The sequence below is a fragment of the Magnolia sinica genome, chromosome 7 (assembly GCF_029962835.1).
Source record: "Magnolia sinica isolate HGM2019 chromosome 7, MsV1, whole genome shotgun sequence".
Classification (NCBI taxonomy): Eukaryota; Viridiplantae; Streptophyta; class Magnoliopsida; order Magnoliales; family Magnoliaceae; genus Magnolia; species Magnolia sinica.
In genome coordinates, this window is record NC_080579.1 from 62,886,970 (window position 1) to 62,914,439 (window position 27,470).

The window sequence follows — 27,470 nt, forward strand, 5'->3', positions numbered from 1 at the left end:
ATGCTGCCCCGCCCATTGCCACCTCTACTCCTATCTGGCATAACTGGTTTTCTTTTTTCTATTTTTTCATCCGCTCCCTCAAAGTGGGACATTCTTCCTAATTGGAAGGGGTCCTTTTTGAGAGGGACATTGTGCTTAAGGGAAAAAGTTCAAAAGACAATAACATTTATCTTCTCATTATTCACTAGGAATTAAATACATAAAAGAGTCCAAGAGGCAAGTTGATAATCCAAAGAAAACAACAACATTTCACAATCCTTGGCAAACCTAATATTAAAATAGTAACAAGATGCTGCAAATCTACCACTATGTCCATGCTAGCTGCTACCCGGGACTTATTCAGGCCGTGTCTAAGATGATGATCCTAACCGCTCCATTTGAAGCCATAGCCAAGAAATTGGACCGCTTGGACGGAATAGATCACAAAGAGAACGATCTAACCAAGGCTCAACCTTCATTCATCAATCTTGAGGGTCCTCAGTAAGACGAATTGTCCGCACCTCTCATCTCACGAACCCTGAGTAGATGTGTTACTAAAAACATTAGATTGGTCGGAGAATCCTACCTGTCAAATTAACCACTTTTAAGTGAGCAACCCAAAGCAAAACACGCAAGGAGGAAGGATGGTTTAGAGACTTGAACAATTCGACTCTTGACTCCATCGGATTGATCCGGTTTGATACAATTGAGTTGTCTGGATGAGTCAACCCTGACTCAGTTGAGTCGGCTGATTCATCAAATAATAATTAGCAATGCCGCAACCTGACCTGAGACTTCCCAAAAGCCGGGTTAATCTGGAAAAGTAAAATTGTTAGAATTCTCGGGTGGTATTGCTGCCTATCATTTGTAGGGGATAGTAGCCGGTCCAGATCATTTGGGTCATCCAGTCATATAGGTCCCACATGGATAGGCCAAGGTCAAGGAATCCTAGACTGCACAATTCAAGAACATGAAAACTACGGAAGATAATGGAATATAAGATATTGAAGGGACTTGGATCGGAACTTGTTACCTCAATCTACTCTGCCTAACAGGCATTGTTCACTACCAAAATCATTTGTACCTAAAGGTGACAAATTTAGGCTGCATAAGTAGCTTGGTGTCCTCATCTTCCCACTCTAGTGCGTCCCACCCAAGATCTTGTGCAGTTGTTCAGCATTCTGTCTGTCAAATGGAAGACTCTTTAGATTTGGACAGTCTTCAACCTCAATTGCCGGTGATGATAGCCAAGACAATGAAGTTGGTTTGCTGATTCTAGTCAGTTGAGGCAAGTCTCGGAGATCTAACGTCCACAGATTCGGCAGTAGATCATCATAATCAACTGCTCTCTCTGCTTCCTTGTCGTCTAATATTTCCTCTATTGAGGAACAATCTCTGATGAAGAGGTCTTCCAAGTTGGAGAGCTGTCGAACCATGTCCATCGAGAAAACCTTCTGCAACATGGGACATCCTGTCAAGTGCAAAACTGTAAGACTCGCGAGGCTGCCAACCTGCACTGGCCCCTCCCAAATGCTTCTCAACTTAGGCAGATGCCAGATAAAGAGATTTTTTAAGCTTGGCAATGCACTTTCTTGGACGCCGGTGCCATTTATGACATACACCATTTCATTGCATTCTCTAATGAAGCAAAATGCTAGCTGGTTCATGTTTTCCATGCCGAATTCTGATAACTCTCGAATGCTGTTATTGCCCTCTATGTGAAACCCATCAGCATAACTAAGTACCTCCACAATTGCCTGGGACACACTTCCACCACCTTCATATATCAAGCATCTGTTCCATCTTTCATCTTCATTGGTGTCATATGAGAAGTAGCCCTGCGCAACATGATGGCCCACCAAAAACCGGAATTCCGTTAATCCTCTTTTCCATGATTGGCTGCTTCGGATGAAATGTTCGAGATACTCCACTCTTGGAAAGTGGAAATCAAGTGTAGTCAATTCTTTCAGGCTGCACACGGCCATCACTGCTTCTGCTACACTTGAGTTCCACCGCTTATCTTCTGGATGCACGTCGATCCTCAGCTCTTCCAGTAGGAAGAGTTTCGATAACACACCAGCAGGAATCATCTGCGGCTTGCCAATATCAATATCATCCAACATCAACACGCTACCATCATCCTCTTTGATCCAAGACCTTGAGAATATCCCATCTGTAGTCATTGCCATCATCAAGTCCTTGACGGGAATGCCATTCCCAACTTTGTATCTAGAAAATGACACCTCCAAACGCCTAAGGCAAGTCAATTCCCCAATCTCAATAGGCAAGAATTTGATGCCTCTTGTATGGCAGCGATGGAGGCCTTCGTGTTGAATGTTAGTGCTGCGAAGATGAAGCGCTTCAAGTCTCTTGAGTGCTCCTACTTGGGATGGGAGGTCAGACAAATTTCTGCAGTTGTTTAGATGGAGCCCGTTAAGATTGACCAAGTTTCCAAGAGATGGAGGTAAGGTCTTTATACAGGTACCGCTGAGATCCAAAACTTTCAAGGCATACATATGCTTGAAGAATGACTCTGGGATTGCTGTCAACGACTCATTTCCCTGTAACAACAATGCTGAGAGCACGGAGCATTCTGGCTTCTCCGGTAAACCAAGCAATTGATTATTCATCAACGAGATCCTCTTTGCTTCTTTCCATTCATCCTCAATTGGGGGTTCCTCCATTCCAACACCAGCTCTTGCCAAGAATCTGCATTCTTCTCCCTTTGTGGATGTAAGTCTCAGTGACATGTCTCGAAGTACATCATGCACACAGATAAATTCTGCATTTGGATACTCTCTCAACAGAGATGAATCAATAAGTTTTTTCAATACAGAATGTCCTTTGTCACGTGCTTGGGCCAAGTTTCGAGCACCGTCTAGGAACCCTTCCGCCCTCCAATATTCAATCAATTCTTTCGCCTTAATCATGTGATCTTCAGGATACAATGCAATATACAAAAAGCATTTCTTCATGTTGCCATCCTTCAATCGGTCATAACTAAATTTTAAGCGCTTAAACACTTCTTCCTCCATTTCTTCTATCCAAGATGTTGCTGGAGATCTCAGTTCTGTTAGTGTATTACTCCACACGTGAACATTGTCTTCCTCTCTCAAGGCTCCTCCCACTGTGGTGATTGCGAGAGGCAGACCACCACATTCCTGAACAATGCCTTTCGCCAATGGTGCGATGCTTGGATGATTGACCACCTCACCAACTTCTTTACGAAACAATTGCCATGATTCTTCCTGTGACAAAACTTCCACCTTAACCTCCTCATCAGTTCTCATCTTGTGACAAACATTTCGGTATCTAGTTGTCAGAACAACCTTGCAATCTTTGCCTACTATGGAGGGAGAGGGCATTCCCACAGAATCCAAATCTACTGGATCCCAAACATCATCTAGAAGCAGCAAGAACTTCTTGGTCTCCAAACTTTGAGATAGCTTCTGTGCAACCAAATGGTCCGGATCATAATCATTCACCTTTTCTCTCAGCCTTCTCATAATTTGGTTTTGTACTTTCCTTGTGCTCCAGTCTTTTGAGACCGCTACCCAAATTACAATTTCAAACATTCTTGTCACTGTTGGGTGGCATCTCAAATTTTGCATGACCGTCGTTTTCCCAACCCCGCCCATCCCCCAAATACCAATCTTTTTTATTCTCACATCTTCTATGCATCGTACTATGTTTTTTAGAGTGCGATCAGATGATGTTTCTATTTCTATTGTTGGTGCTAGCATCATCCCAGCTTTCACCAGTGGTGCATTCACCACTATTCCTCCTTCAAACTTTGATTTCTTCTTTAGATCGATAACATTGCTGATCATGTTCTGTACACGTTCACCAAGCTTCATGCTTGAGTACACATCAGGGCAACACCCTATCAGACATTTCTTATCCTCTTTGTATTCTTCTGCTATTTCATTCAACTTATTTTCAATCTTCTCAACCTTTTCAAGCCAACCTTTGCATTCATTCGTGGGAATCTTCTCTGTTTTACTTCTACGGATCTCTAGTTTCACATCGTCCCTTCTATTGTACAAATCTCGTGCTTCGTCATTGAGCTTTTCAAAATTGCTTTCAAGGTTTTTGACATAGCCAATCCGCTGTGCTACAGGTTCCCATAAGAATTCCAAGACCGATTTCAACGGTGTGAGGAAATTCATCCCTACTGCAAAATTTAATACAATGGAGAAAATTAATAACTATATTAATAGAAATATGTCACTATTTAAACACCATCTTTATACAAACTAGTATTTGTAGTATCCATATTGATGCATGTATTGCACTGATTGAATACCGAAACATACCAGTATCATAAGGAATGTTTGTGGGACGCAAGGAAGCAACGTCGAGATAGAATTAAACAATAAGAGACCAAATAAACCAAACACACATAGAACACAAAGTTTTACACAGAAAAAACTGAAATTGCATGTGGTGGTGGGCCACGGGTTACGTGTGTGGAAGCTTGGCGAAGCTATGGAATAAAGGCTATGTCCTAGAGGGGGTAATTAAGACCAAAAACACAATTGCATACGTAATCTAATATGCAAATTAAACTAAGCAAGACAATTAATGCTAAAGCTTCCAAGCCAAAAAAGTGCCCAATCACATACTACAACAGATGTAGTAATCAAGCAACTAGTCTATACACATGATAGCGTACGTGGGTGTGGGGGATGTGCCACCAATAAACTCCTAGCATTCATCTAATCATGCATACATATAATTAAACATTCATCACATAAGCATAATTAAATAAGTGCTCAAGGACAATCCGAAACGCAAGCATGCATAGTTGTTCGGTTTCCCTACTTCACTTCTAACGGATACACTCAACCCATGAGTGTACCAGATTTTACTATCGGAGGTTTTAAATTAGGTTCACCTCTAACCTTTACAATCCTACACAAAGACCAACTCCCTCGAAAACTTATGTGGTTTTTTATAGGCTTACTACAAATCTTGGTTCTAATCTAATGACTTACGTTTACTCCCATCGGAGGCTCCCCCTGAGACTAATATGTATACACCCGTGTCTGGTGGCCTACATAAGGTCTTAGATTTAAGTCTTACACAAGAACCAATGTCTTACACAAGAATCGAGTTGAGTTTGAAAATTCAAGCTCTACACTCAATCCTATACAAGGAAGGAGTGTACATGGACCCTTACAAATGACAACTTACTTGTCAGATTGAACCTCTTTTATAGCGTCGTCTTAGGTTGCTTAATCGATGCTCTCCCGTGCTTCAATCAACTCCCCTTTACTCCCCCAATCATGATGTCGATGCGTTGCTAATGCTTTAGCTCCAACCTCAACCATCTTGCATGTAGTGCTTATTTGAGGTGACCAAGGTGATGGGAGGTTGGTAAAATCTCATATAACTAATGAGAAATTATAATTCCAATGGGATTCACCTGGATGGGTCTTCTAAAGGATTTAGACAAGGGTATACCTATAGAGGTTGAGTGTAATATCTAGAAAATAATGGAATTCAAACACATCTTCAAGATGGAGGTTAGAATCCTTATTAGAGTGTTAATCTTATGGAAGATGTCTTATAACGCATTGATTTAGAGGCTTGGAATAAGGTATATGATAATGAAATCACCCAAGCTTCTATTATACTAAAAATTCCTTCAAATGTTCAAGAATTGAATGCCATATATATAAGGTTCAAGGTCCGACGGTAAAAAAGGGTAGAAATTGGTAGAGGGAACGCCCACCAAAGTACACATATACATCATGGCGAGGTCCACTTGATTGGCTGGTTTTTTAACCCTATGCCAAAAATTGGATCACTCTCATAATGATTGGACTAGATGTTTGAAATACATGATGTTGGGCCCACCCGAGCTAAACCACAATGTCACCTAAATGCATCATTCACCAATTGCAGACCTTGCAACTAGTTCAGTGTTGAAAAAGCTCCTAAGGCCTACCATGATGTACACATCTTATCCACATTGTCCATCCCTTTTGCCAACTCATGTTAGGGCACGATCTCAAAAACAAGGTAGATCCAAATATTGAACAATGGTGATTGAATGCCCACCATTTGAAACTTTTTGGGGGCCACAAAAGTTTTAGATCAATCTTATATTTGTGTTTTCCCTTCATCCAGGTTTGTGTGACCTTAGCAACAAGTTAGATGGCAAATAAACATTATAGTGGACCCTTGAAAGTTTTTAATGGTGGGCATCACCACTTTTCCTATGGTGTGGTCCTCGTAATATTTGGATTTGCCCCATTTTTGGGCTCATGCCCTAAAATGATATAGAAAAATGGACAAACAGTGAGGAAAAAAGACATACATCATGGTGAGGCCATTAAGCTTTGTTAGTGCACTTATTTGTGCACCCAGTTTATCAATCACTTAAGTCGTTGTGTCATGTAGTCGGTTGAGCCTTTGGAAAGTGAAGACTGAAGACGCAAGTGAAGTTAAAGGATTAAGGAAGCAACGATAGATAAATGAGCTGCCTTGGTGACCATAACCCTTGACCCAAAACAACTCATATACTTCTAGATGATCTTGACCTAATAAGAATACCTAATTTGATCATCCCTTAGCCTTAGGAGACTAAGAAAAACATGATAAACAAGGCTAAAAGAGGTGCGAATCTGTTGTGTCGAAGTTAGCCCAAAACAACAGATTTCAGGCCTTGTTCGATGGCATTGAGTTGCCATTGAACCATCTTCGATGACATCAAAGACCTATCCGATGGCATCGATCAAGAGTCAGGAATGTCCAGTAACCAAACTGGATTTTTTGCTAGAATTGTCGATGGCATCGAAGTCCCCTTGATGGCATCGATTTGAGATCTAAAATGGTCTAGCCAAGTTTTTGGATTTTTCCCTTGATTCTCTCGATGGCATTGAAACCACTTCGATGACATCGAAATATGATGTTCGATGACATCGAAGATTGGGTCGATGACATCGAAGTTGGTCCAGAACTGTCTAGCAAAAAAACATCATTTTTGTCTGGAATTTTCAATAGCATCGGAGAACCCTTAGATAACATCGAAGGACCTTTGATAGCATTGACAGAGCCATTATTTGCCCCTTTTTATTTATTTATATTTATATTTATATTTATATTTATATTTATATTTTCTTACTGTTGGAGCTCGAACTGTTTAAATAGGGTATTCGATTCTTGGGCTTTTGATGGGTTTTTGGAGTAACCAAATATAAGGTGATTCCATATGCAAATCCTTCATCCTATACCTCTATTCCTATGAGTTTCAAGCAATTTGCCTTGAGATTTCAACTCTAATGAGGATTTCAACCTCACCATTGGAGATATGCTTGAACTCTTCCATTTCTTAGACATTGGACTTAAGCATCTTGGTATATTATTATCCAAATCTTCTAGGAGACCCATCTAGTTGAATCCCTTAGGATAAATAACTAATCATTAGTTGTAGGAAATTCAACCCATTCCTATCAGCTTGGGCATCTCAGAGGAGCATCTACTGCAAGGTGGTGATCGTGAAGTTGAAGCCTAGGGAAGCAATGACAACATGATCGGAGGAGCATCTAGGAGTTGATTCGAGCATAGGAGAGCGAAGATCAAGCAACCTAAGAGGCGCAACAAATGGGACTCAATCAGACAAGTGAGTTGTCAATTTTAGAGTCCATTGTTGTGTTCCTTCTTAGTGGAGGTTGGAGTGTAAGAGTTTGTGTTCAAATTCATCTAGGTTCTTTCGTAGGACCTTGGCTCTTTGGTAGGGGCTAAATACGTGGTTCTTGAGTAGGACCAAGGTTGTTGGGTAGCTTAAGGAAAAACCAACAAGTGGTTCTTTCGTAGGCCTTCGGCGGGAGAATACGTGTCAGGTTCTTGTGTAGGACCTTGGCTTGGGAGTAAAGCCTAAATTTTCGGGTTCGGGAGTAGGACCATTTCTCTTGTGTAGGGCATAAATCATTAGGTGCTTATGTAGGACCCTTGCTCTTGTTTAGGGCATAAACTTAGAGTCCTTGTGTAGGGATGTAAAAGTTTGAGGTGAACCTGATTTAAAACCTCTGATACTGAAATCCGGTATACTCATGTGTTGAGTGCGTCCATCGGGAGTGGAGTAGGTAAGTAGCCGAACCATTATATATGATTGTGTTTAGGGTTGTCATTTGCACATTTATTTAATTATGCTTATATGTTTAAATATTTAATTATGTATGCATGATTAGATGTCTAGTGTTGATAGGTAGCGCATCCTGCACACACATAAACACTATCTAGATATAGATTAGTTGCTTATTTGCAAATCATTTGTAGTCTATATGATTGAACCATTTATTGATTTGGAAGCCTTACAGTTACATGGTCTCACTTAGTTTAATTGATAATTGGTTTAAGTTAGGCAATTGTTATTTTTAATAGGTATAAATTTTTTTATTGGTCCTAATCACCCCCTATAGGGCATAACCTACGTTCCTTGGCTCCAGCAAGCTTTCGCACTTAACGCATAGCAGCACAAAAACCGCAATTTAAAGCTTTTCAATAGGGCAACATAAACATGCATGCCACATTAGTTACCTAGAGGGCATTTACATAATGGGTTGCCTAACTCGGTTGAGCCCCACCGTTATGTATTTTAAAAATCCACTTTGATCACCAAGTGATTTAAACAAATTTAAGTATAGGGCTGAAAAACTAGCTATTTAGGTGGACCACATGATTAGAAACTTTGTACTAGGCCATGCCCACCCTTCAAACTATTTCCATTGGTATGGCCCACCTAAATCATGAATGGATCTATTTTTTAGACCTAAGTTGAAACTTTTGTATGCAATCTAATGGTTTGGATGGATCTCACATAATCATCATGATGGGCCTTGTAAAAAAATCAACGGTGGATGTCTCTCTCCAATTGTTTCCTTTGATGTGACCCACTTGAATCATAAATTTGACTGATTTTTTAGGCCCTAGTCTTAATATGAGTTGACAAATCTAATCGTCAGAATAGATGGTAGAAAACATAATAGTGGGGCCAATCTAATCCAAGAGTCAACCACTTTTTGGTGAGCAGAAAAACAAGTTATTGCCTGATTGGCAAGGGACCAGAGGTCGAGCTGTGTAGGCCCCACCGTGATGTGTGTCTAACATCAACACCGTGCATTTGATGAGTCCCCTTTGAAAGTGCTCTTGATTGTCAATATATGTTAGTATTGAGTCTGTCAGCTAAGTGAGCCTTAAGATGAAGACATCAAGTCCAAGACTCTTCAAAGATGAAGGCATACAATCATGCTTACCAGGTAAACTAAAGCCTCATCAACCCACAACAAACCCGGATAGGTGTGTGTGTGTGTATATATATATATGTGTATATATATATATATATATATATATATATATATATATATATATATATATATATATATATATATATATATATATATATATATATTTGAAGACACAGGATGTCCCCACCTCTTTTTGAAGTGAGACTAATCCCTGCGGATACACGCAATCACCTACAACCATGTGTATTGGGTAAAGCCAAGGAGGGGAATCGAACCCTCACCTATAGGGAGCAAACCTACGGTGAAGACCATTCGCCCAAACAACCCTGATAGGTACATGACCCCATAAAAACCTAACTTACCCTAAAAACTACTTTGAAACATTTTTTGGTAAGTTTGAGTTCATTGTACCTTGAGTATTGTTAGAAGAAAGAAACAAAACAAGAAAATCATATGTCCCTGTCGATTGCATCGAGCTACAATCAAGGACATATTCAATGCCATCGAACGATTGAATACACGTCCATACTATCCAGCAACAAAATGAAAAAAATGCTGGAATTATCAATTGCATCGAATGCTGTTTGATGACATCGAAACCTATGTTTCAATGATATCGAAGGCATTTTGATTGCATCGCCCTTGAGTTTACTTCTTCCAAAATGCAAGAATACTCTAGGTACTCCTCGATGTAATCGAACCCTTCTCGACGACATCGAAAGTAAGTTATCAATGGCATCGAAGGTTAATCGATTGCATTAAAACTAACTCCAGTTTGTCTAACAAGCTTTTAAGGAAAATCTATTTTTTCAAGCTCATCGAAGACCGATAGATGTCATTGAAATTTAAAATCTCGATGGATAGAAGGTCTGTTCGATGGCATCGAACATGGGACAAAACTATCCAGCAACCTTTGTGTATTATTCAAAAAGGAATCCTGATGGCATCGAGGTGCATGTCGATGACATCGACAGATGCTCGATGAGATAGGATAGAATTTGTTTTACACCCAATTAAATATCTGGTGTAAGAAGTCAATGTAATCGAAGATGGTTCGATGACATCGAAATTCAAATTTCGATGGAATCGAGTACCCTTCGATGACATCAACAATATCAGATTTCTGCCCGTTTTTTGACCGTTGGGATTTCAACTTTATAAATACACTAGCCTTGCTTCTTGTAAAAATGAGCTAGAGTTTAAGAGAGTTTGAGAGAGTTGCTTCAAGAATTAAGACCCTCTTCCTCATTCCCTCTTTCCTATTAGAGCTCATCATTTAATCCTTGATATAAGCATTTACTCACATCTTCATTGCTTGGATTGAATTATGAACTCTAGCATTCAATGAGTTTCCAAATGCACTCATAGGTAAATCATTATATTGGAACTCTTGAATGCATAGCTCATGGGAATCTTCTCTATATGTTTAAATCATTTCATCTAAATAGAGAAGAACAACAAAACCCTAAACCTCACAACCTCGGAGCATTGATCAAAGCATCAGAAGCAGTTACCGTTCAAGGGAGTTGAAAACTCTTCGTCAACATTGAAGATCTTCAAATTGTGCGAGAAAGGGGCTCACTCACTTATCTGTAAGTATTAAGAGTCCATTGAGTCTGAAGTCCTTTCCTTATGTAGGATTGAGATTCAGAGTTTGTGTGACAAACTTGTCAAGACCTCGTTATAGGCCTTCGATGGTAGAATACGTGTTGTCCTTGTATAAGATGTGTTGTCCGTGTGAAGGACATGTTGCCTTTTGTAGGCATAGATTGCTTTGTGTAGGCTTCTACTTTGTGTCCTTGTGTAGGACTCATCGCCTTATGTAGGCACTTAAGGCAACCTTGTGTAGGTCCCTTAGTTAACCTTGTGTAAGTTGTGAAGGTTTATGGTTAACCTGATTTAAAACCATTGGATAGTAAAATCCGGTATACTTTAGGAGAGAGTGCGTCCGTCGGGAGTGGAGTAGGCAAGTAGTCGAACTACTATACATGATTGTGTTTAGGATCGTTTTGAGTACATTTACCTAATTATGTTTATGTTTATCATATGTTCACATTGATTCATGATTTACTTTTTATGTACAAATATTGATAGGAATCATATCCCACACACTATTACATACACTATCCCCATAGGCTTGTTCTTTACATGTAAATTTTGTGTAAGCCTATGTGTTTTGGACTATCTATTAGCCTGAATGTTATAGAGTTACTTTGCCTTACTGATCCTGATTAGAGTTAGGCATTGATTGTTCTTATAGGAAAAGAATTTTAGAAAAGTCCTATTCATTCCCCTCTAAGACATTTGGACATACTTCCATACTTCAGTAATAACGGTTCTACCGTAATTTCACCCTTTAGGTAGATGATTTTCCAAAAATCATCTATATACGAACTCAGGTAGGCCATACTATCTAAAATCATGTGAAGGCATGCCTAAAACATATAAAAGTACTTAACGGGGCCCACCTGAGTTTTGGATGCAACTGAAACTTGGTTTGACCCCTCATCCAAGTGGGACACACACAATGGATGGGCTGGATTTGTGAACCACATCTAAGTGAGCCTAATGAATGATTATGAATGTTTTAATCGGAGGGTAACTCCTATCAACTGTTGTATATAGTGTGGCCCACCTAAGTCATGGATGAACTTGGATTTTAAGACCGTGGCCCACCATGAAATGATGCATCAGATGTCGACACACATCATGGTGGGGCCCACACAGCTCGACCTCATGGGAACTTCCCATGAGGTCGACCATATAGTACCATTTCCCTACACACACACACACACACACACACACACACACACTATACGGTTGAGCTATGTGGGCCCCACAGTGATGTGTCTCCTTTAGGTTATGGGATATCCCAAATATCAATCCTATACGGAACTTAGGTCGGCCATACCATCTAAAATTACGTGAAGACATCCCTAAAACATATAAAAGCACATGGTGGGGCTCACCTGAGTTTAAATGTGGCTGAAATTTGGTCTGACCCCTCATCCGAGTGGGACACACAATGGATGGTCTGGATTTGTGAACTGATTTGTGAACCACATCTCGGTGATTATGAATGTTTTAATGGGAAGGTAACCCCTCTCAACTGTTGTATGTGGTGTGACCCACCCAAGTAATGAATTGACTTGATTTTTAATCCCATGGCCCACCATGCAATGGTGCATCCGACTAATGGGGTAGATGTTAGACACACATCACAGTGGGGCCCACACAGATCGACCTCATGGCCGGAAGCTCCAATGAGTTCGACCTTATAGAGCTAATGCCAACTTTTCTAAGAACGCATCATACATGATGTGAATCCAAAATCTGAATGGCCCATGTGAAGCAGCACCTCATGAAACTTCACTGGCCCAATGTTTACTTTATTCTAAAATTTGGTTGGTCAAGAAAAATGAAAACAGTTTCCTCCCTTGATTTGCATTTCTCTTTGCTATGGCCCACAAGAATCTTAGATCAGGGTGAAAATTTGCCCCTTGGGGTTTTATGGGATTCTGCATCACATGGATCGTTCGGATCAGACGCCCATGTGCAAAGGTGTGCACGTGCGTAGGTGTGCAGGTGAGCATGACCCCATATATATATATATATATATATATATATATATATATATATATATATATATATATATATAGAGCAATGGAAGGGCAACTTATATAGAATGGGTGGGCTAGCGGTAGGCCCCATCGGGATGCATTCGTGAAATTCACTCGGATCATTAAGTCCATGAAGGCAATTTAGCTGTATGTCTCATAAAGCGAGCAGATTTATGATCCAAGTGGTCACACCAAAGGAAATAGTTGAAAAGAGGTAAACCTCCCGTTAAATTTTTACAGGCTTTAAAAAAAAAAAAAAAAATTATATGTGAAAATTCATCCACATTCAACCCACTGTTAAATTTTTACAGGCTTTTTTTTTGTGAAAATTCATTCATGAATATGGAATAAATATTATGCCCTTATATGATTCTTGTGTACTATAGTGAAACTGTTTGGATGGTTGGCATTCTCTGCACTATTTTCGCTCATGTGGTTCACCAAAATTATGATATAACTGATTCTTTTATCCCCACAACTGAATTATTGTCACAGGCCTTATGGTTGGAGTGGATTTCCAATACACATCAAGGTGTCCCCACCTTTAGCCGATCCATGTTCGTTGGGACGCTAACCCACTTTGCATGCTGACCGTCAATAGAAACCTTGCTAGTCGTCCATGATCATGGCCCAACAATGATATATGTGTTTAATCCAAGCTGTCTGTCCATTTCCCAGCTCATTTTATGGCAGTAGCCAAATAATGAGCTAGATCCAAATCTCAGGTAGATCACACCACAAGAAAACAGTGATGATTGGACGCCCACCTTTAAAATTTTCCTAAGGTTCACTATAATGTTTATTGGCCATCCAACCTAGTGATTAGGTCATACATAATTGGATGAAGGGAAATCACAAATATCAGCTTGATCCAAAACTTTTGTGCCCTCAAGAAATTTTTAATGATGGGCGTTCCTGCATTCTTTCATGTGACATGGTCCACCTGAGATTTAGATTTGGCTCATTTTTGCATTGATCTTGTAAAAGGGATGGACAGCTTGGATTAAACACATGCATCATTGTTGAGCTACGAGCACCAACTAGCAGTCAGGTTGTGAGGATACTTTAGCAGTATGGCTCCAAAATCAGCCAAATTCATAATTTTGATGGGGCCACATGAGAGGAAACAGTGCAGCAGATGCCCACCATCCACACTTTTTCATTTGATGGGATCCACATAAATCAGGTGTGGGCCTAATTTTTGGTATCCAAGAAATAATTTCCATGAGGCAGCTAATGGTTAGAGTGGATTCATATAAACATTATGGTCGGCCCTGTATAAAATTCAATCGTAAGCATCATCTTCTTCCAATGTTTCCCTTGTTGTGTCAAACTGAAGCACAAATCTGCTATATTTTTTAGCCCTGTGGCATAATTACTATCACGGGCTGAATAGTCAACAGTGAATTTCACTAACACGTCATGGTGACGACCACCTCTAGCCTACTTGGCTCTAACTTGGAAGGATAGGTCCGAGATTTGGTATGCAAAAGGTCTCCTATGTACCGTTAGCAGGAGACCATTGCTCTATATATGTGTGTGCACGCGTGTGTCTACACACATGCACATAGATAGGTTCTCCTGCTTGATGGAAAGCTCAGATTTCACACAATTTTCATATTGGTACCTGTTCAAAGATGCAAGTTATAATAGGTATTGCCTACGACACCCTGCAGCAGGAAGGTCTTGAGCTCATAAGCTAGGAGGGTCCGCCTTGTTGTTTGTGAGAAATTCACATGATTGATCTGTTTTTCCAACTCATGTTAGGTCATGAGCCCAAAAATGAAGCAGATCCAAAACTCAAGTGAGCCTGAGGATTGAACATCAACTGTTGAAACATTCATGGGCCACAGAAGTTTTGGATCAGGCTAATATTTTTGTATTTTCAGTTCATCCCAATAGTAATCTGAATGCTTTGTATATCATATAAACATGACAGTAGACCCTACGGAAGTTTCAACGGCAGACATATACCAATCCACATTTTTGAGTTTTGGATACGCCTCTCGTTTCTCTTGCCCTGTTTGTTAGCCTTTGCTGTCCAATACCAACAAAATAGCAACAAAGCAAGACTTCAAGGGGAGAGGATTATGTGGGACCCCGTCTCACCCAAGACGGTGGGGCCCTTATCATGGAGCCAACCTTGATGTAAAATACCAACAAAGCAAGACTTCTAGGAGAGCGGATCGCCTCACCCAAGACGGTGGGCCTTATCATTGAGCCCACCTTGATATATCTATTCTGTATCAATGCTGTCCATCTGTTTTCAAGTTTATTTTAGATCATGATTTCAAAATAAAGAAAATCCAAATATCAGGTGGGCATTATCTAGGAAATAATGGTGATTGAACGCCCTACCATTAAAAACTTCTTATGACGCACTTTAATGCTCCCTGGTGTTTATAGTTCATCCATTCCGCTGGATCGCGGATTGCGTCCTACCCCATCCCCTCTCCAGCTGGGAATGGGCAGGAGCTTTGAGTGGCCACCTCTATATATGGGTTTTATCCACTCCATCCATCCATTTTTCCGTGGCATTTATGGAATGGATCTAAAAGTTAGGCAGATCCAAGGCTCAAGTGGACCAACACCACAGGAAGCAGCGGTGATAATGATTCTCACCGTTAAAACTTTCCTATGACCTATTCTGATGTTTATTTCCTATTCATAAAGTTACTCATACCGAGAAGAGAAAATACAAATATCAGCTCGATCCAAACCCAAGAAGTTTTCAATGGTAAGAGTTTAATCCCTATTGTGTGGCCCACTTGTCTCTTGAATCTGCTTCAGTTTTGGGCTTATATCCTCAAATGATAACTCATACATCACAGTGGTCACTCAAAGCTCTTGCCCCTTCGTAGTTGGAAACTGGCGGACCTTGGATGCAACATAAGTTTGAATGAAGAGAAAAGGCAAATATCAGCTTATCTTATTGTACCCTAATTTGGCAATTTTGAAAAAGCCAATGGGAGAATGACAAGATAAGAAGGGGATAAAAAAGATCTTGAAAGATTTAGAGCGTTTTTTACAAGTTTATAATTGATGTAAGTTTACTTTTATATATATCAGGAGATGGTCGATAAAATGTTATAGCCAATGTAAACAAGTACACTAAAGCGGTTTAAGATATGAAGGGCAACCAACGATAGTAAAAACAAAACCCTGGCGGATATAAATGAAACAAGTGGCCAAGAGGCATTTGGAAGATGAACAATTGAGGGAAACGTGACAAGAGAAAAATTTACGGAGATGCCTTTTGAATTTTGTAACTGTTACAATAAATGGAAGAAGGATATGGAGGAATAAGCTACAACAAAAATCTATATAGAGCAAAGGAATTTAACAGAGTAGAGATTCATTTATAAAAAACAACCAACCGACAACAATCAATTAAATCTATTAATTTATCTTTTATCTTAGCTTATCCTAGAAGTAGTAGTAATTCTTAGTCATAATATTTAGTTATAATCCAAGTTTATGCTCATATGCTGAATTTGTTCTTTATATGATATTAAACAGTTCTTTCAAAGATATGGAGGAGTAAGCTACAACAGAAATCTATATATAACAAAGGAATTTAATAGAGCAGAGATCATCTATAAAAAATAAACAACTAACAACAATCAATTAAATCTATCAATCTATCAATTTATCTTTTATCTCAGCTTATCCTGAGAGTAGCAGTAATTCTTAGCTATAATATTTAGTTATAATCCAAGTTTATGCTCATATGCTGGATTTGTTCTTTATATGATATTAAACAGTTCTTTCAAGGATATGGAGGAATAAGCAACAACAGAAATCTATATATAGCAAAAGAGTTTAACAGAGTAAAGATTCATCTATTAATAACAACCAACCAACAACAATCAATTAAATCTATCAATCTATCAATTTATCTTTTATCTCATCTTATCTTGGAAATAACAGTAATTCTTAGCCATAATATTTAGTTGTAATCCAAGTCTATGCTCATATGCTGGATTTGTTCTTTATATGATATTAAACAGTTATTTCAAGAGATGCATTCTTGCAGTCGCTCCTGGTGGTACCGATTGTGCGTTTTTTTTCCTCTTATTTGATTTGCACTGATATTCTGAAAGTCTTTTCTTGTGGAAGGCACAAAGTAGCCCATCTTTGGAGGAAGAACCCCACCCCCTGATTATCGCCTGATCGTTATAAACTTCTACAAGTGGTGAGTAAGTGACTGATCTTCTTAGAATCTGGTCATATACGTTCATAGTGGGTGTATCTGCTTATCTTGGCACTTGGGGTCAACATTAATTAGTTTGGATCGAGCCACTGTATCAATTTTGGCACGCTTGTATAATTAAAAACAAATTAAGGGACCAACATTTTTTGGCACGCTGAGTGGGACTAAAAACTACTTGGTTGCCATAATATCTGGTCAACTGCAGTACATTTGCCGGTGCAATAATCATTTGGGATCATAAGCCAAATGGATGGTTGTAATACCTCAACAACTGCTGGTGTGGCTAATGAGACTCCTACTCACGAGGAGGACATCCAAGTCCAACAAGTGCCTGATCAAAGAGATCCACCACCTATTTTGGTGCCTATTCCTCCAAATCCAGACAGACTATTGACATCCCTCATTGAGCTTGTGGAGATTATATCAGCCGGGATGGTTGATGTGCAAAGGGAGATTCGGTACATTGTAGAACTATCGCGAGTTCAAGCAGAGCATTCACGAGTTTAGGCTAAGGCTTTCAATACATAGATGGTTGGCCACACTGAGAGCATAAATCGACTGGTGGCTTCGTTTACTGATACAACATTTGTTGCACCTACGCAACAGGCCGATGCAAGTTTTATGGGAAATCATGCACCCGTGCCACCAATTCAGTCGATGCCACAGACATTTCCAGTACAATGGAACATGCCAATTGTTCCTGTCCCTACTCCAATGGAGGATGTGTGAAATTCATCGCCACTAGTAGATTTTAGATGTCTTGAATGTGTTCATGTACTTGATATATGAAATTCACTGCCATCGGTAGATTTCAGACGTCTTGAATGTGAAAATAGGAATGTGGTTCATGAAGTCAGGAATCAAGGGATGCCTAGGGGACACAGGATGGCATTGAAGTATCATCAGTTGCTCCACAACAGTAATGAGAGCGTAACCAAATTGTTCAAATGATACAGGAAATAGTAAGTCAAATTCTTGGCCGAACTACAACTCCGGTTTATCATAAGCCATATCCTGATTGGATCGACCAGCAATATTCATTGTCGAGGAACTATCAACCTGACTTTATGTTGTTTACAAGTAATGTAGGTCAATTGACCATAGAATAATTAGGTAGATTTACCATATAATATCGAGAATTAACTAATAATGGGTATTACAGATTACAATTATTTAACAATTCACTTACTGGAGTAGCTTTTACATGGTATTCCAATTTACTACTGAACTTGATACAAAATTGACAAGAAATAGAAGAAAATTTTCATACTTAGTTCTTTTACAAGGACATAGATTTTCATGCCTGATCTTACTCATTTTCGGCAATTACCAAGGAAATCGCTCGAGAATTACATTGTTTTTTTAAAAGAGCAAAAAGCCGATGCAATGTAATTACAATCGATGCAAATTCTATCCAATTTGCTTAAGATGGACTGGAATTTAAGCTTGGAAAGAAATTTATCGGAACGAAATTCATTGATATTTATAATTTAACTAGGTAGGTGTCTTGATATGAGTATCTACTCATTTAAAAAACACAACCAACCAACAACAATCAATCATATCTATCAATTTATCTTTTTATCTCAGCATATCATAGGAGTAACGATAATTCTTAACCATAATCTTTAGTTGTAATCCAAGTCTACACTCCTATACTAAATTTGTTATTTATTAGATATCAAGTAATTCTTTCAAGAGCTGCATTCTTCCAGTCACTCCTGGTGACCAATTGTGAGTTTTTTTTTTCCTTTTGTTTGATTTGCACTGATATTCAGAAAGTCCTTTCTTATAGAAGGCACAAAATAACCATCTTCAGAAGAAGAACCCCATCCTCTTATTATCGCCTGATCATTATAAACTTTTACAAGTGGCTGAGTAAGTGACTTATCTTCTCAGAATCTGATCATATATGTTCATATTGGATGTATTTGCTTATTTTAGCGCTTGGGGTTAATGTTGATTAGCTTGTATCGAACCTTTGGTATGCTCGCATAATTAAAAAACAAACTCAGCAATCAACAAATCCAAAACTTTTGTGGCCCATTAAAGGTCAATCACTAATTTTTCCATGTCATGAACGGCCTGGATACATAATAGATACATCAAGGTGGGCCCCGTGTTAAGGGCCGCATCGTCTTAGGTGAGAAATCGGATTACGTACTGAGTTCACTTGGTATGAGTTACTCAGTACACTCTTATTGTACTAAGTAAACTCAGTTGGGCCCACCCTGAATGTGTGGTCTATCCTCGACGTCCATTCATTTTGCCATCTAATTTAAGGGGTTGAGCTGAAAATTGGAGCATATCCAAAGATCAATTGGATCATACCATTAGATACAGTGGGGATAATGATTTCCACCGTTGAAACCTTTCTAGGCCCCACAATGATCTTTATTTGTCATCCAACCTATCCATAAGATCATACAAACATGGATGAAGGGAAAACACAAAAATAAGCTTGATCCAAAACTTCTATGACCCCCCAGAAATTTTCAACAGTAAACATTCATTTCAACTGTTTCTTGTGGTGAGGTCCATTTGAATATTGGATATGCTTCATTTTTTGCCTCAAGCACTAAAATTATCTGGTAAAATGGATGGATGGAGCAGATAAAATACAGTAATCATGCTGGACCTCACAAAGTTTACTCAGTACGCTAAGCGTAATGAGTTACTACGCAATCCGCTTCCCTTGGGTGAGGCCTGGTCTCACCTAATTACGCTCCCGACTTCTACAGGTATATAGCTAGATTCACGCTTTAGAGTAATCTTAACCTATTGAATATGTTCAGCTCATCATGATGGGCGCATCCATCCATCATTTGGATCCCTCACACTACCTTTGTTGCCAAAAAATTAGGCTGATCTAAAATATAAGTGGACCACAACAGGTAAAATCATGTCTAAAAACTTTTAAATCACATGTTGCAACCCATCTGAATTTGGAATTGCTGGATTTTTGGGTTGTCCACTCATTCTGTTGGATCATATCTTCTAAATGGATTGGAAGGTATATAGAAAACAATGTGAGTCCCACATAACCCACCTACAGTCTAAAAAAAGGTTTTAAATGGTGGGTGTCTCTGTTGGAAATGTCAAACCCAAACAAATGTTACCCTATCATCTAGACCCTCCAACAAATCCCTGAAATCTGGACCGTTGATACGTTTCTAAAAGTATCTTCCAACTCCACCGTTTCAAGCTTTTGAATTCCCAAGTTCTGTTACATGCACCTAATGAATGCTAGATGCATCTAGATTGGATTTTTTTTTGGTAATTTACAATGACTCTAAATGCCTATAAATTGGCTTCCCAGTATCCGATTATAGCAATGAAATAAAAAATCAAATTCCAGCAGCTTCTCTCTCTATGACTGGCTGAAGCTAGCAACATCCTTCCTGTTGTGCATGGTACAACAACAGCATTTGAGAAAATCTTGTCTTCCTGTCTAAGCAAAGCTAATAAGCCAGTGCCTTCAAACTGGTATCAGAGCTAGACGATCCCGCGGGACCAGGTATAGTTCGAAGGTGTAGATCGTGTGATCAAGGTGTTGCCACTACTACGTTAAGAAAAAGGCGTTGTTGTTGATCCATGGTGTGAAGAAGTGATGGCGTCCTCGATCCAGTCGCAGATTCCAAAGTTATCTAAGGATAACTATGAAAACTGGTTCATCCAGATGAAGGCTTTGTTCGGATCTCAAAATCTATGGGAGATCGTCAGTGATGGGTATGTAGAACTCACAATGGAGTAAGAAGCCTCCTATTCTGCCGAACAAAAGACCGCTCTCAAGGATCAAAGGAAAAAAGAATAAGAAGGCTTTATTTTATATATATCAAGGGTTGGATGATTCCACCTTTGAACGAACCGCCGAAGCTACGACATGCAAGCAAGCATGTGAGAGTATCATCACCATATTCAAGGGTGTTGATCATGTCAGGAGGGTTCAACTCCAAACCCTTAGAGCCGAGTTTGAAGCTGCACATATGAAGGAAGGTGAGTCCATTTAAGACTATTTTTCAAAATTACTTGTTATAGTTGACAATTTAAAAAGATATGGCGAAAAGTTTGAAGATATTCGGGTAGTAGAAAAAATACTCTGATCTCTCACGTCCAAATTCGAGCATGTGGTTGTGGCCCTTAAAGAATCGAAAGACTTAAAAAACCTGTTTGTCGAAGAGTTGATGGGATCATTACAAGTGCATGAGCAACGGATGCAGAAAAATAATGCATCGACGTTGGAACATGCTCTAGAGTCTAAGTTGACTCTAAATGACCAAAATAGTGGTCATACAAATCGTGGAGGTTGCGGCACCAGCACTAATGCAAGAGGAAGGGCATGTGGATATCATCTGAACCATCCACAAAATCAATAGAAATTTACCAATTTTCGTAGAAGAGGGAATGGTAGAGGCCAATTCGTACGCAGTCGCAAAAATATGAGAAATATTCAATGCCAAAATTGCAACAAATTCGACCGTTATGCCTTGGATTGTTAGAGCAAGCTAGTGGATCACGATGAACGATCCAACTATGCTGAAACATTGAGTCATGACCAGGAAGACTCCACAGTGCTCCTTACACAAGAGAAAGGCTGTGATCGACCAAATGTATAGTATCTCGACATAGGTGTAAGCAATCACATGTGCGGGAACAAAAGCCTATTTGAGGAACTCACAGAAGGAGTTCATGGTGATGTGACATTCGGTGACTCGTCAAAGACGTCGGTGAAAGATAAAGGGAAAATCAAAATCTTTCAGAAGAATGGTGTTCCAAACTACATCTCCAATGTGTACTACATGCCCAACATGAAAAGTAATATACTGAGTCTTGGACAACTCCTCGAAAAAGAGTATGTCATACACATGGAGAATTCTTCTCTTTTCATAAGAGATATGCATGGACGTTTAATTGCAAAAGTCAAGATGGTGAAGAATCGTATGTTTCCGCTCCATATAAACACAATGCTCAAGAAGTGTTTTTATGAAAAAGTAAATAATGATTCTTGGATATGACATCTTCGCTTTGGCCATCTAAATTTCAATGGCCTAAAACTTCTGTCGTCATCAAGCATGGTGTATGGCTTGCCTACCATTAAAGCTCCAGAACAAGTGTGTGAGGCGTGCACACTTGGGAAGCAACAAATGAACTCCTTTCCGAGTGGAGTATCCCGAAGAGCAAGAGAACTGTTGCAGTTGGTTCACACTGATATCTGTGGACCATTGGAGCCAATCTCTCTTATAGGTAATAAATACTTTATTACCTTCATTGGCAATTTCAGTAGAAAATTGTGGGTGTATATAATTAAAGAGAAGTCTGATACTTTTACTATTTAAAAATTTTTTAAGGCCCTTGTTGAAAAAGAAAGTGGTCTTAAAATCAAAACCCTTAGATCTGACTGAGGTGGAGAGTACACCTCAAATGACTTTTGAAAGTATTGCAGGGATCAAGGAATCAAGCAACAACACACTGCAGGAGAAGACACCGTACCATTCTCGACATGACAACGACCATGCCAAAGGAGAAAAGTCTGCCAAAGAATTTTTGGGCAAAGGCAGTTACATGTACTACCTATCTTCTCAATAGGTGTCCGACCAAGAGTGTCAAATTCAAGACACCGTAGGAAGCATGGAGTGAATACAAGCCGAGCGTGGCATACCTTAAGATCTTTAGGTGTGTCGCCTACTCTCAAGTTCCAGAAGCGAGAAGGAAAAAAGCTTGATGATCGTGGCGAGAAGTGTATCTTCATCGGCTAAAGTGAAGAATTGAAGGCGTACAAGCTCTATAACCCACTAACCAATACAGTGGTAGTGAGTAGAGTTGTGGTATTCTGCAAGGAAGAAGACTTGAAATGGAGCGAGGAAGAGTCGACCAAACAAAATCTTATCGAAATTGAAGAATATGAAGAAGAGAAGCATGAGAATCAAAGGGAAAAAATGCCCACAACACCTCCTTCAGTTGAATCATCTGCACACAGAAATCCAAGAGTACGTTCCATCTTCCCTGGAAGTACTTCATTAAATCAAAATTCAGCCAGCACGTCTTCGTCCAGTTCTCCCTCACCCATGGCTCGGATCAAAATGAGAAGGCTCAATGATATATATGTAAGAACTGAGGAAGTAAATTTATTCTGCATATATGCTGATCATGAGCCTCTTACATTTGACGAGGCCATGAATGAAGAATGTTGGAGAAAGGCTATCGAAGAAGAGATCCATGCTATCGAAAAGAATCACACATGGGAGCTGATCTCTCCCTAAAGGCCAGAGGACCATTGGTATCAAATGGGTGTATAAAATCAAGCAGAATGCCAATGATAAGATCGAACAATATAAGGCAAGGCTCATAGCAAAAGGCTATAAACAAAAATATGGGGTAGACTATGAAGAAGTTTTCGCCCCAGTTACTTGGCTTGACACTGCGAGGATGATTATCTCCCTTGCAGCTCATCACAGTTGGATGATGTACCAACTAGATGTGAAATCCGCATTCTTAAATTGAGTACTCGAAGAAGAAGTTTATGTTGACCAGCCCGAAGGCTTTGTCATGTAAGGGGAGAAACACAAGGTGTATCAGTTGAAGAAAGCCCTGTATGGGTTAAAGCTAGCCCCTTGTGCTTAGAATACACGGATCGACGGCTATCTTTAAGAGAATGATTTCATCAAATGTCTGTATGAGCATGAAGTCTACATAAAAAAGAATGCCCATAGCGATATGCTTATAGCTTGTTTATATGTTGATGATCTGTTGTTTACAGGAAACAGCCAGGCGATGTTTGAAGAATTCAAACATGATATGTTCAATGAATTCGAGATGACCGACGATGGATTGATGTCCTTCTTCTTGGGCATCGAAGTGAAACAACAAGTGGGCGACATTTATATATCACAAAAGAAGTACGCAAAGGAACTTCTTGAAAAGTTTAAGATGACCAACTTCTTGTATCAACGGGCCTGAAGCTCACAAAAGAAGATGAATGAAAAAATATTGACTCAACTTTATTCAAGAGCCTAATTGGAAGCCTAATATATCTCACAATCAATAGGCCAGATATAGTCTATAGTGTTGGGCTTCTAAGCAGGTACATGGAAGCGCCAAAAGACTCACACTGGCTAGCTGCGAAAAGAATTCTGAGGTATATCAAAGGGACTATTGAATTCGGTCTCTTTTATCCATACGATGATGAGACAATTTTATATGGATAATCTAATAGTGATTGAGATAGTGACCAAGACGAAAGAAAGAGTACCACAGGCTATGCTTTTTATCTTGGATCGACAGCATTCACATGAAACTTAAAGAAGCAAGGTGTGGTCGCTTTGTCTACATGTGAAGCAGAGTATGTAGCAACATTGTCCATAGTCTGTGAAGCAATATGGTTGAAGAACATGCTAAAGGATATGAAACATCCACAGGAGGAATGCACCATTATATACGTGGATAATAAGTTGGCAATCGAACTTGCCAAAAATCCGGCACAACATGGAAGGAGCAAGCACATTAATACTAGGTATCACTTCTTAAGAGATCAAGTAAAGTAGAAAACAGTGAAATTGAAGTATTGTCGTACTACTGAACAGGTGACAGATATTTTCACCAAGGCAATATTGACAGATGCATTCAGACGACTAAGATCGATGATTGGAATGAAGCCTGTTTTGGTTTGCAGGGGAGTGTTGGAAACATCAAACCCAAACAACGTTACCCTATCATCTAGGCCCTTCATCGAATCCCTGAAATATGGACCATTGATATGTTTCCAAAAGTATCTTCCAGCTCCACCGTTTCAAGTTTTTGAATTCCCAAGTTCTGTTACATGCACCTAATGAATGCTAGATGCATCTAGATTGGAGATTTTTGTAATTTTACAATGACTCCAAATGCCTATAAATTGGCTTCCTTGAATATCCTATTATAGCAATGAAATAAAAACTCAAATTCCAGCATCCTCTGTGTGTGTGTGTGTGAGAGAGAGAGAGAGACTGGCTGAAGCCAGCAACATCCTGTTGTGCATGGTACAACAGCAGCATTTGAGAAAATCCTGTTTCCCTGACTAAGCAAAGCCAATAAGCCAGTGCCTCCAGTCTCCATCCCAACTGTTCCTTGTGGTGTGGCCCACTTGAGTTTTGGGTTGGCATGATTTTTGGGTGCCAAAGAGAAGTTGAGCGTCGTATTGAATGTGCTGAACACATTACAATGGGGCAAAGGAAGCTAAGCTTGACCTACAAAAAGATCCGGGCCCCGTGGTTGAGCTGATTCTTGGGCCAGTGCGGGGAGGTATTGATGAGATGTGTGGAGTCCAGATCTCATACACATCTAGCACGTGACCATACTCAATCGTGTGCAGTAAGGGTTGTGCTTTAAGCCTTGTGAGATTACAAGGCGTCGAGTGCATGAACGATTAAATCGTCTGTCAATTTTTATTTTTTTTTGTTTGTGCAAATAAACGCTTCATAAAGCTTAATGTAAGAGATACATGATTATACCAAGATGAAATCAAAGTTTGAAATGAGAATACATACCGAGTTGCCTTCACTCCTGAGAAGAAATAACGAGAGATGAAAATGAAATTTAAAGTAGAGAAATAAGTGAGGAACGCTTCTTCTCTTTCGCATTACAGAAGCTATTCATTTCTTTCCCTTCCATATGGAGATGGAGGCGCGGATTCGGTAAAGTGGGTCAACTCATGAACGTGGGGCCTACTTTGATGTATGTGTTGTATATCCATGCTGTCATCATTTTTTTAAAGCTCATTTCATTTCAGGGCGTGCGTAAAAAAATGAAGCAGATCCAATTCTAAGGTGGACCACACCACAGGAAACGGTGGTGATCAACCATTAAACACTTCCTGTGGGTCACAAAATTTTTGGATCAAGCTGATATTTGTATTTTCCTTTCATCCGGTTCTGTTTGGCCTTATCAACAGGTTGGATGGGAAATAACCCTCATGGTGAGCTCATGAAGGTTTTAACGGTGGACGTCATTCGGATGTGGTTCATCTGACAGTTGGATGTGCTTCATTTTTGGATCCACGTCTAAAATGATCTGGGAAAATGGATGAACGGCATGGATATGTAACACATATATTAAGATTGATCCCACGGACCGAACTTGGTCAGGTCCCGACCTGGCTGAATCCGCGCCCCCTGGATGGTACCTGCACCTTTTTAAATTCGATGACTCGTACTCTTTTGCATCCTTGAACCAAGGATATAATTCACAACTGTAATCCGCTTTTCAGTTTATACAAGTGGGGTCCATGGTTCAAGTGATCCTGACCATTTCTCCGTTTGGAACAACCATAGTTGGACCATGCTTGTTTTATCCCAAACTATTTCATTTTTGGCCTGGAACGAGACTAAAAAGGAGAGAAATACAACACAGTCCACACCCAACTGAAAAAAGTTTCAAGATTAGCTACTGAATCTTCCCACCTGGGAGATTTTTTGTTCCGTCTATTGTGGGCCCAACAGATCATTGGTACAGATCTCTAGATCATTGGTGAAAACTCGAGGATCATAAAGTTCCTTCTTGGTTGCCTGTGGTGATTGGATCCAATAGCCAGCTTTTGGGAGTGGAAAGTCTTGGAGAAATTTAGTACTGTACGCCACCTTTTACCCAGCGTCTTTTCAACGTGCTCCGAAACTTTACTTTTCCAAAGTAAACCATTCCGTACGGACACACAATTTGAGGCGTAAATGCCTTTGCAATTAACACCTATAGCTACGGATTATAACCGTAGCTATAGGTGTTTAGCCTATTTTCCCCTGCAAAAAGTGTATCGGAATAGAATGGTTTACTTTCAGAAATTAAAGTTTGGGAGCGCGTTGAAAAAACGCCGAGTAAAAGTTGGTGTTACATTAGTCAATTTCTCGTAGAAAATCTAGTGACGAGAGAAATTATAGGGACCTGCTCAACAGAAGTTTAAAAAATGCCCACATTGCATGTGGGGCCCACAGCTTAGTGATCCCATCTGTTGGGCAAGTGAGCCCTCCTGTGGTTGGGGCTTCCCTAGAATGTTCCAGACTAAGAGATCCCAACCATTCGATAGACTAGCCTACAAATAGATGGCTAGGAGAAAAATATAGCTATGGTCCGTATTTGATTCCAAATAAAACCAGATAGCCTTGTTCGAGATCTGTCTTTCTGCCTTTTTTTTTTTCCAGATAACGTTGGTTTCAGCAGAGGTCCATTTAAGTACATGGACCGGATCTTGCACATGTAGGCCATGCGTACGTCATTGACGTGGAAAGGCGCGGTACCTCTCATCCATCCATATCTGCAGGATCGGAAGTTGCTACCATCAACAGATTCACGTGATGGTTCCTATTTAAAATGCACAAAGTGACAGCTGTAACCACTATATTTAAAATGCACAAAGTGACAGCTGTAACCACTACCTTT

General features: G+C 39.7%; 1 protein-coding gene across 1 annotated transcript in view; it reads right to left on the bottom strand.

Annotated features, from left to right (window-relative positions):
* Positions 1-25,744, bottom strand: part of LOC131250647 (uncharacterized) — a 59,297-nt gene extending 33,553 nt beyond the window's left edge. The window contains exons 1-2 of the mRNA XM_058250931.1: positions 25,589-25,744; positions 1,133-4,153 (exon numbers count right to left, since the gene is read on the bottom strand). Of these exons, the coding sequence (XP_058106914.1) occupies positions 1,133-4,148 (3,016 nt within the window). The 5' untranslated portion in view covers positions 4,149-4,153; positions 25,589-25,744. The remainder of the gene's footprint in view (positions 1-1,132; positions 4,154-25,588) is intronic.
* Between the last annotated feature and the right edge of the window lie 1,726 nt (positions 25,745-27,470).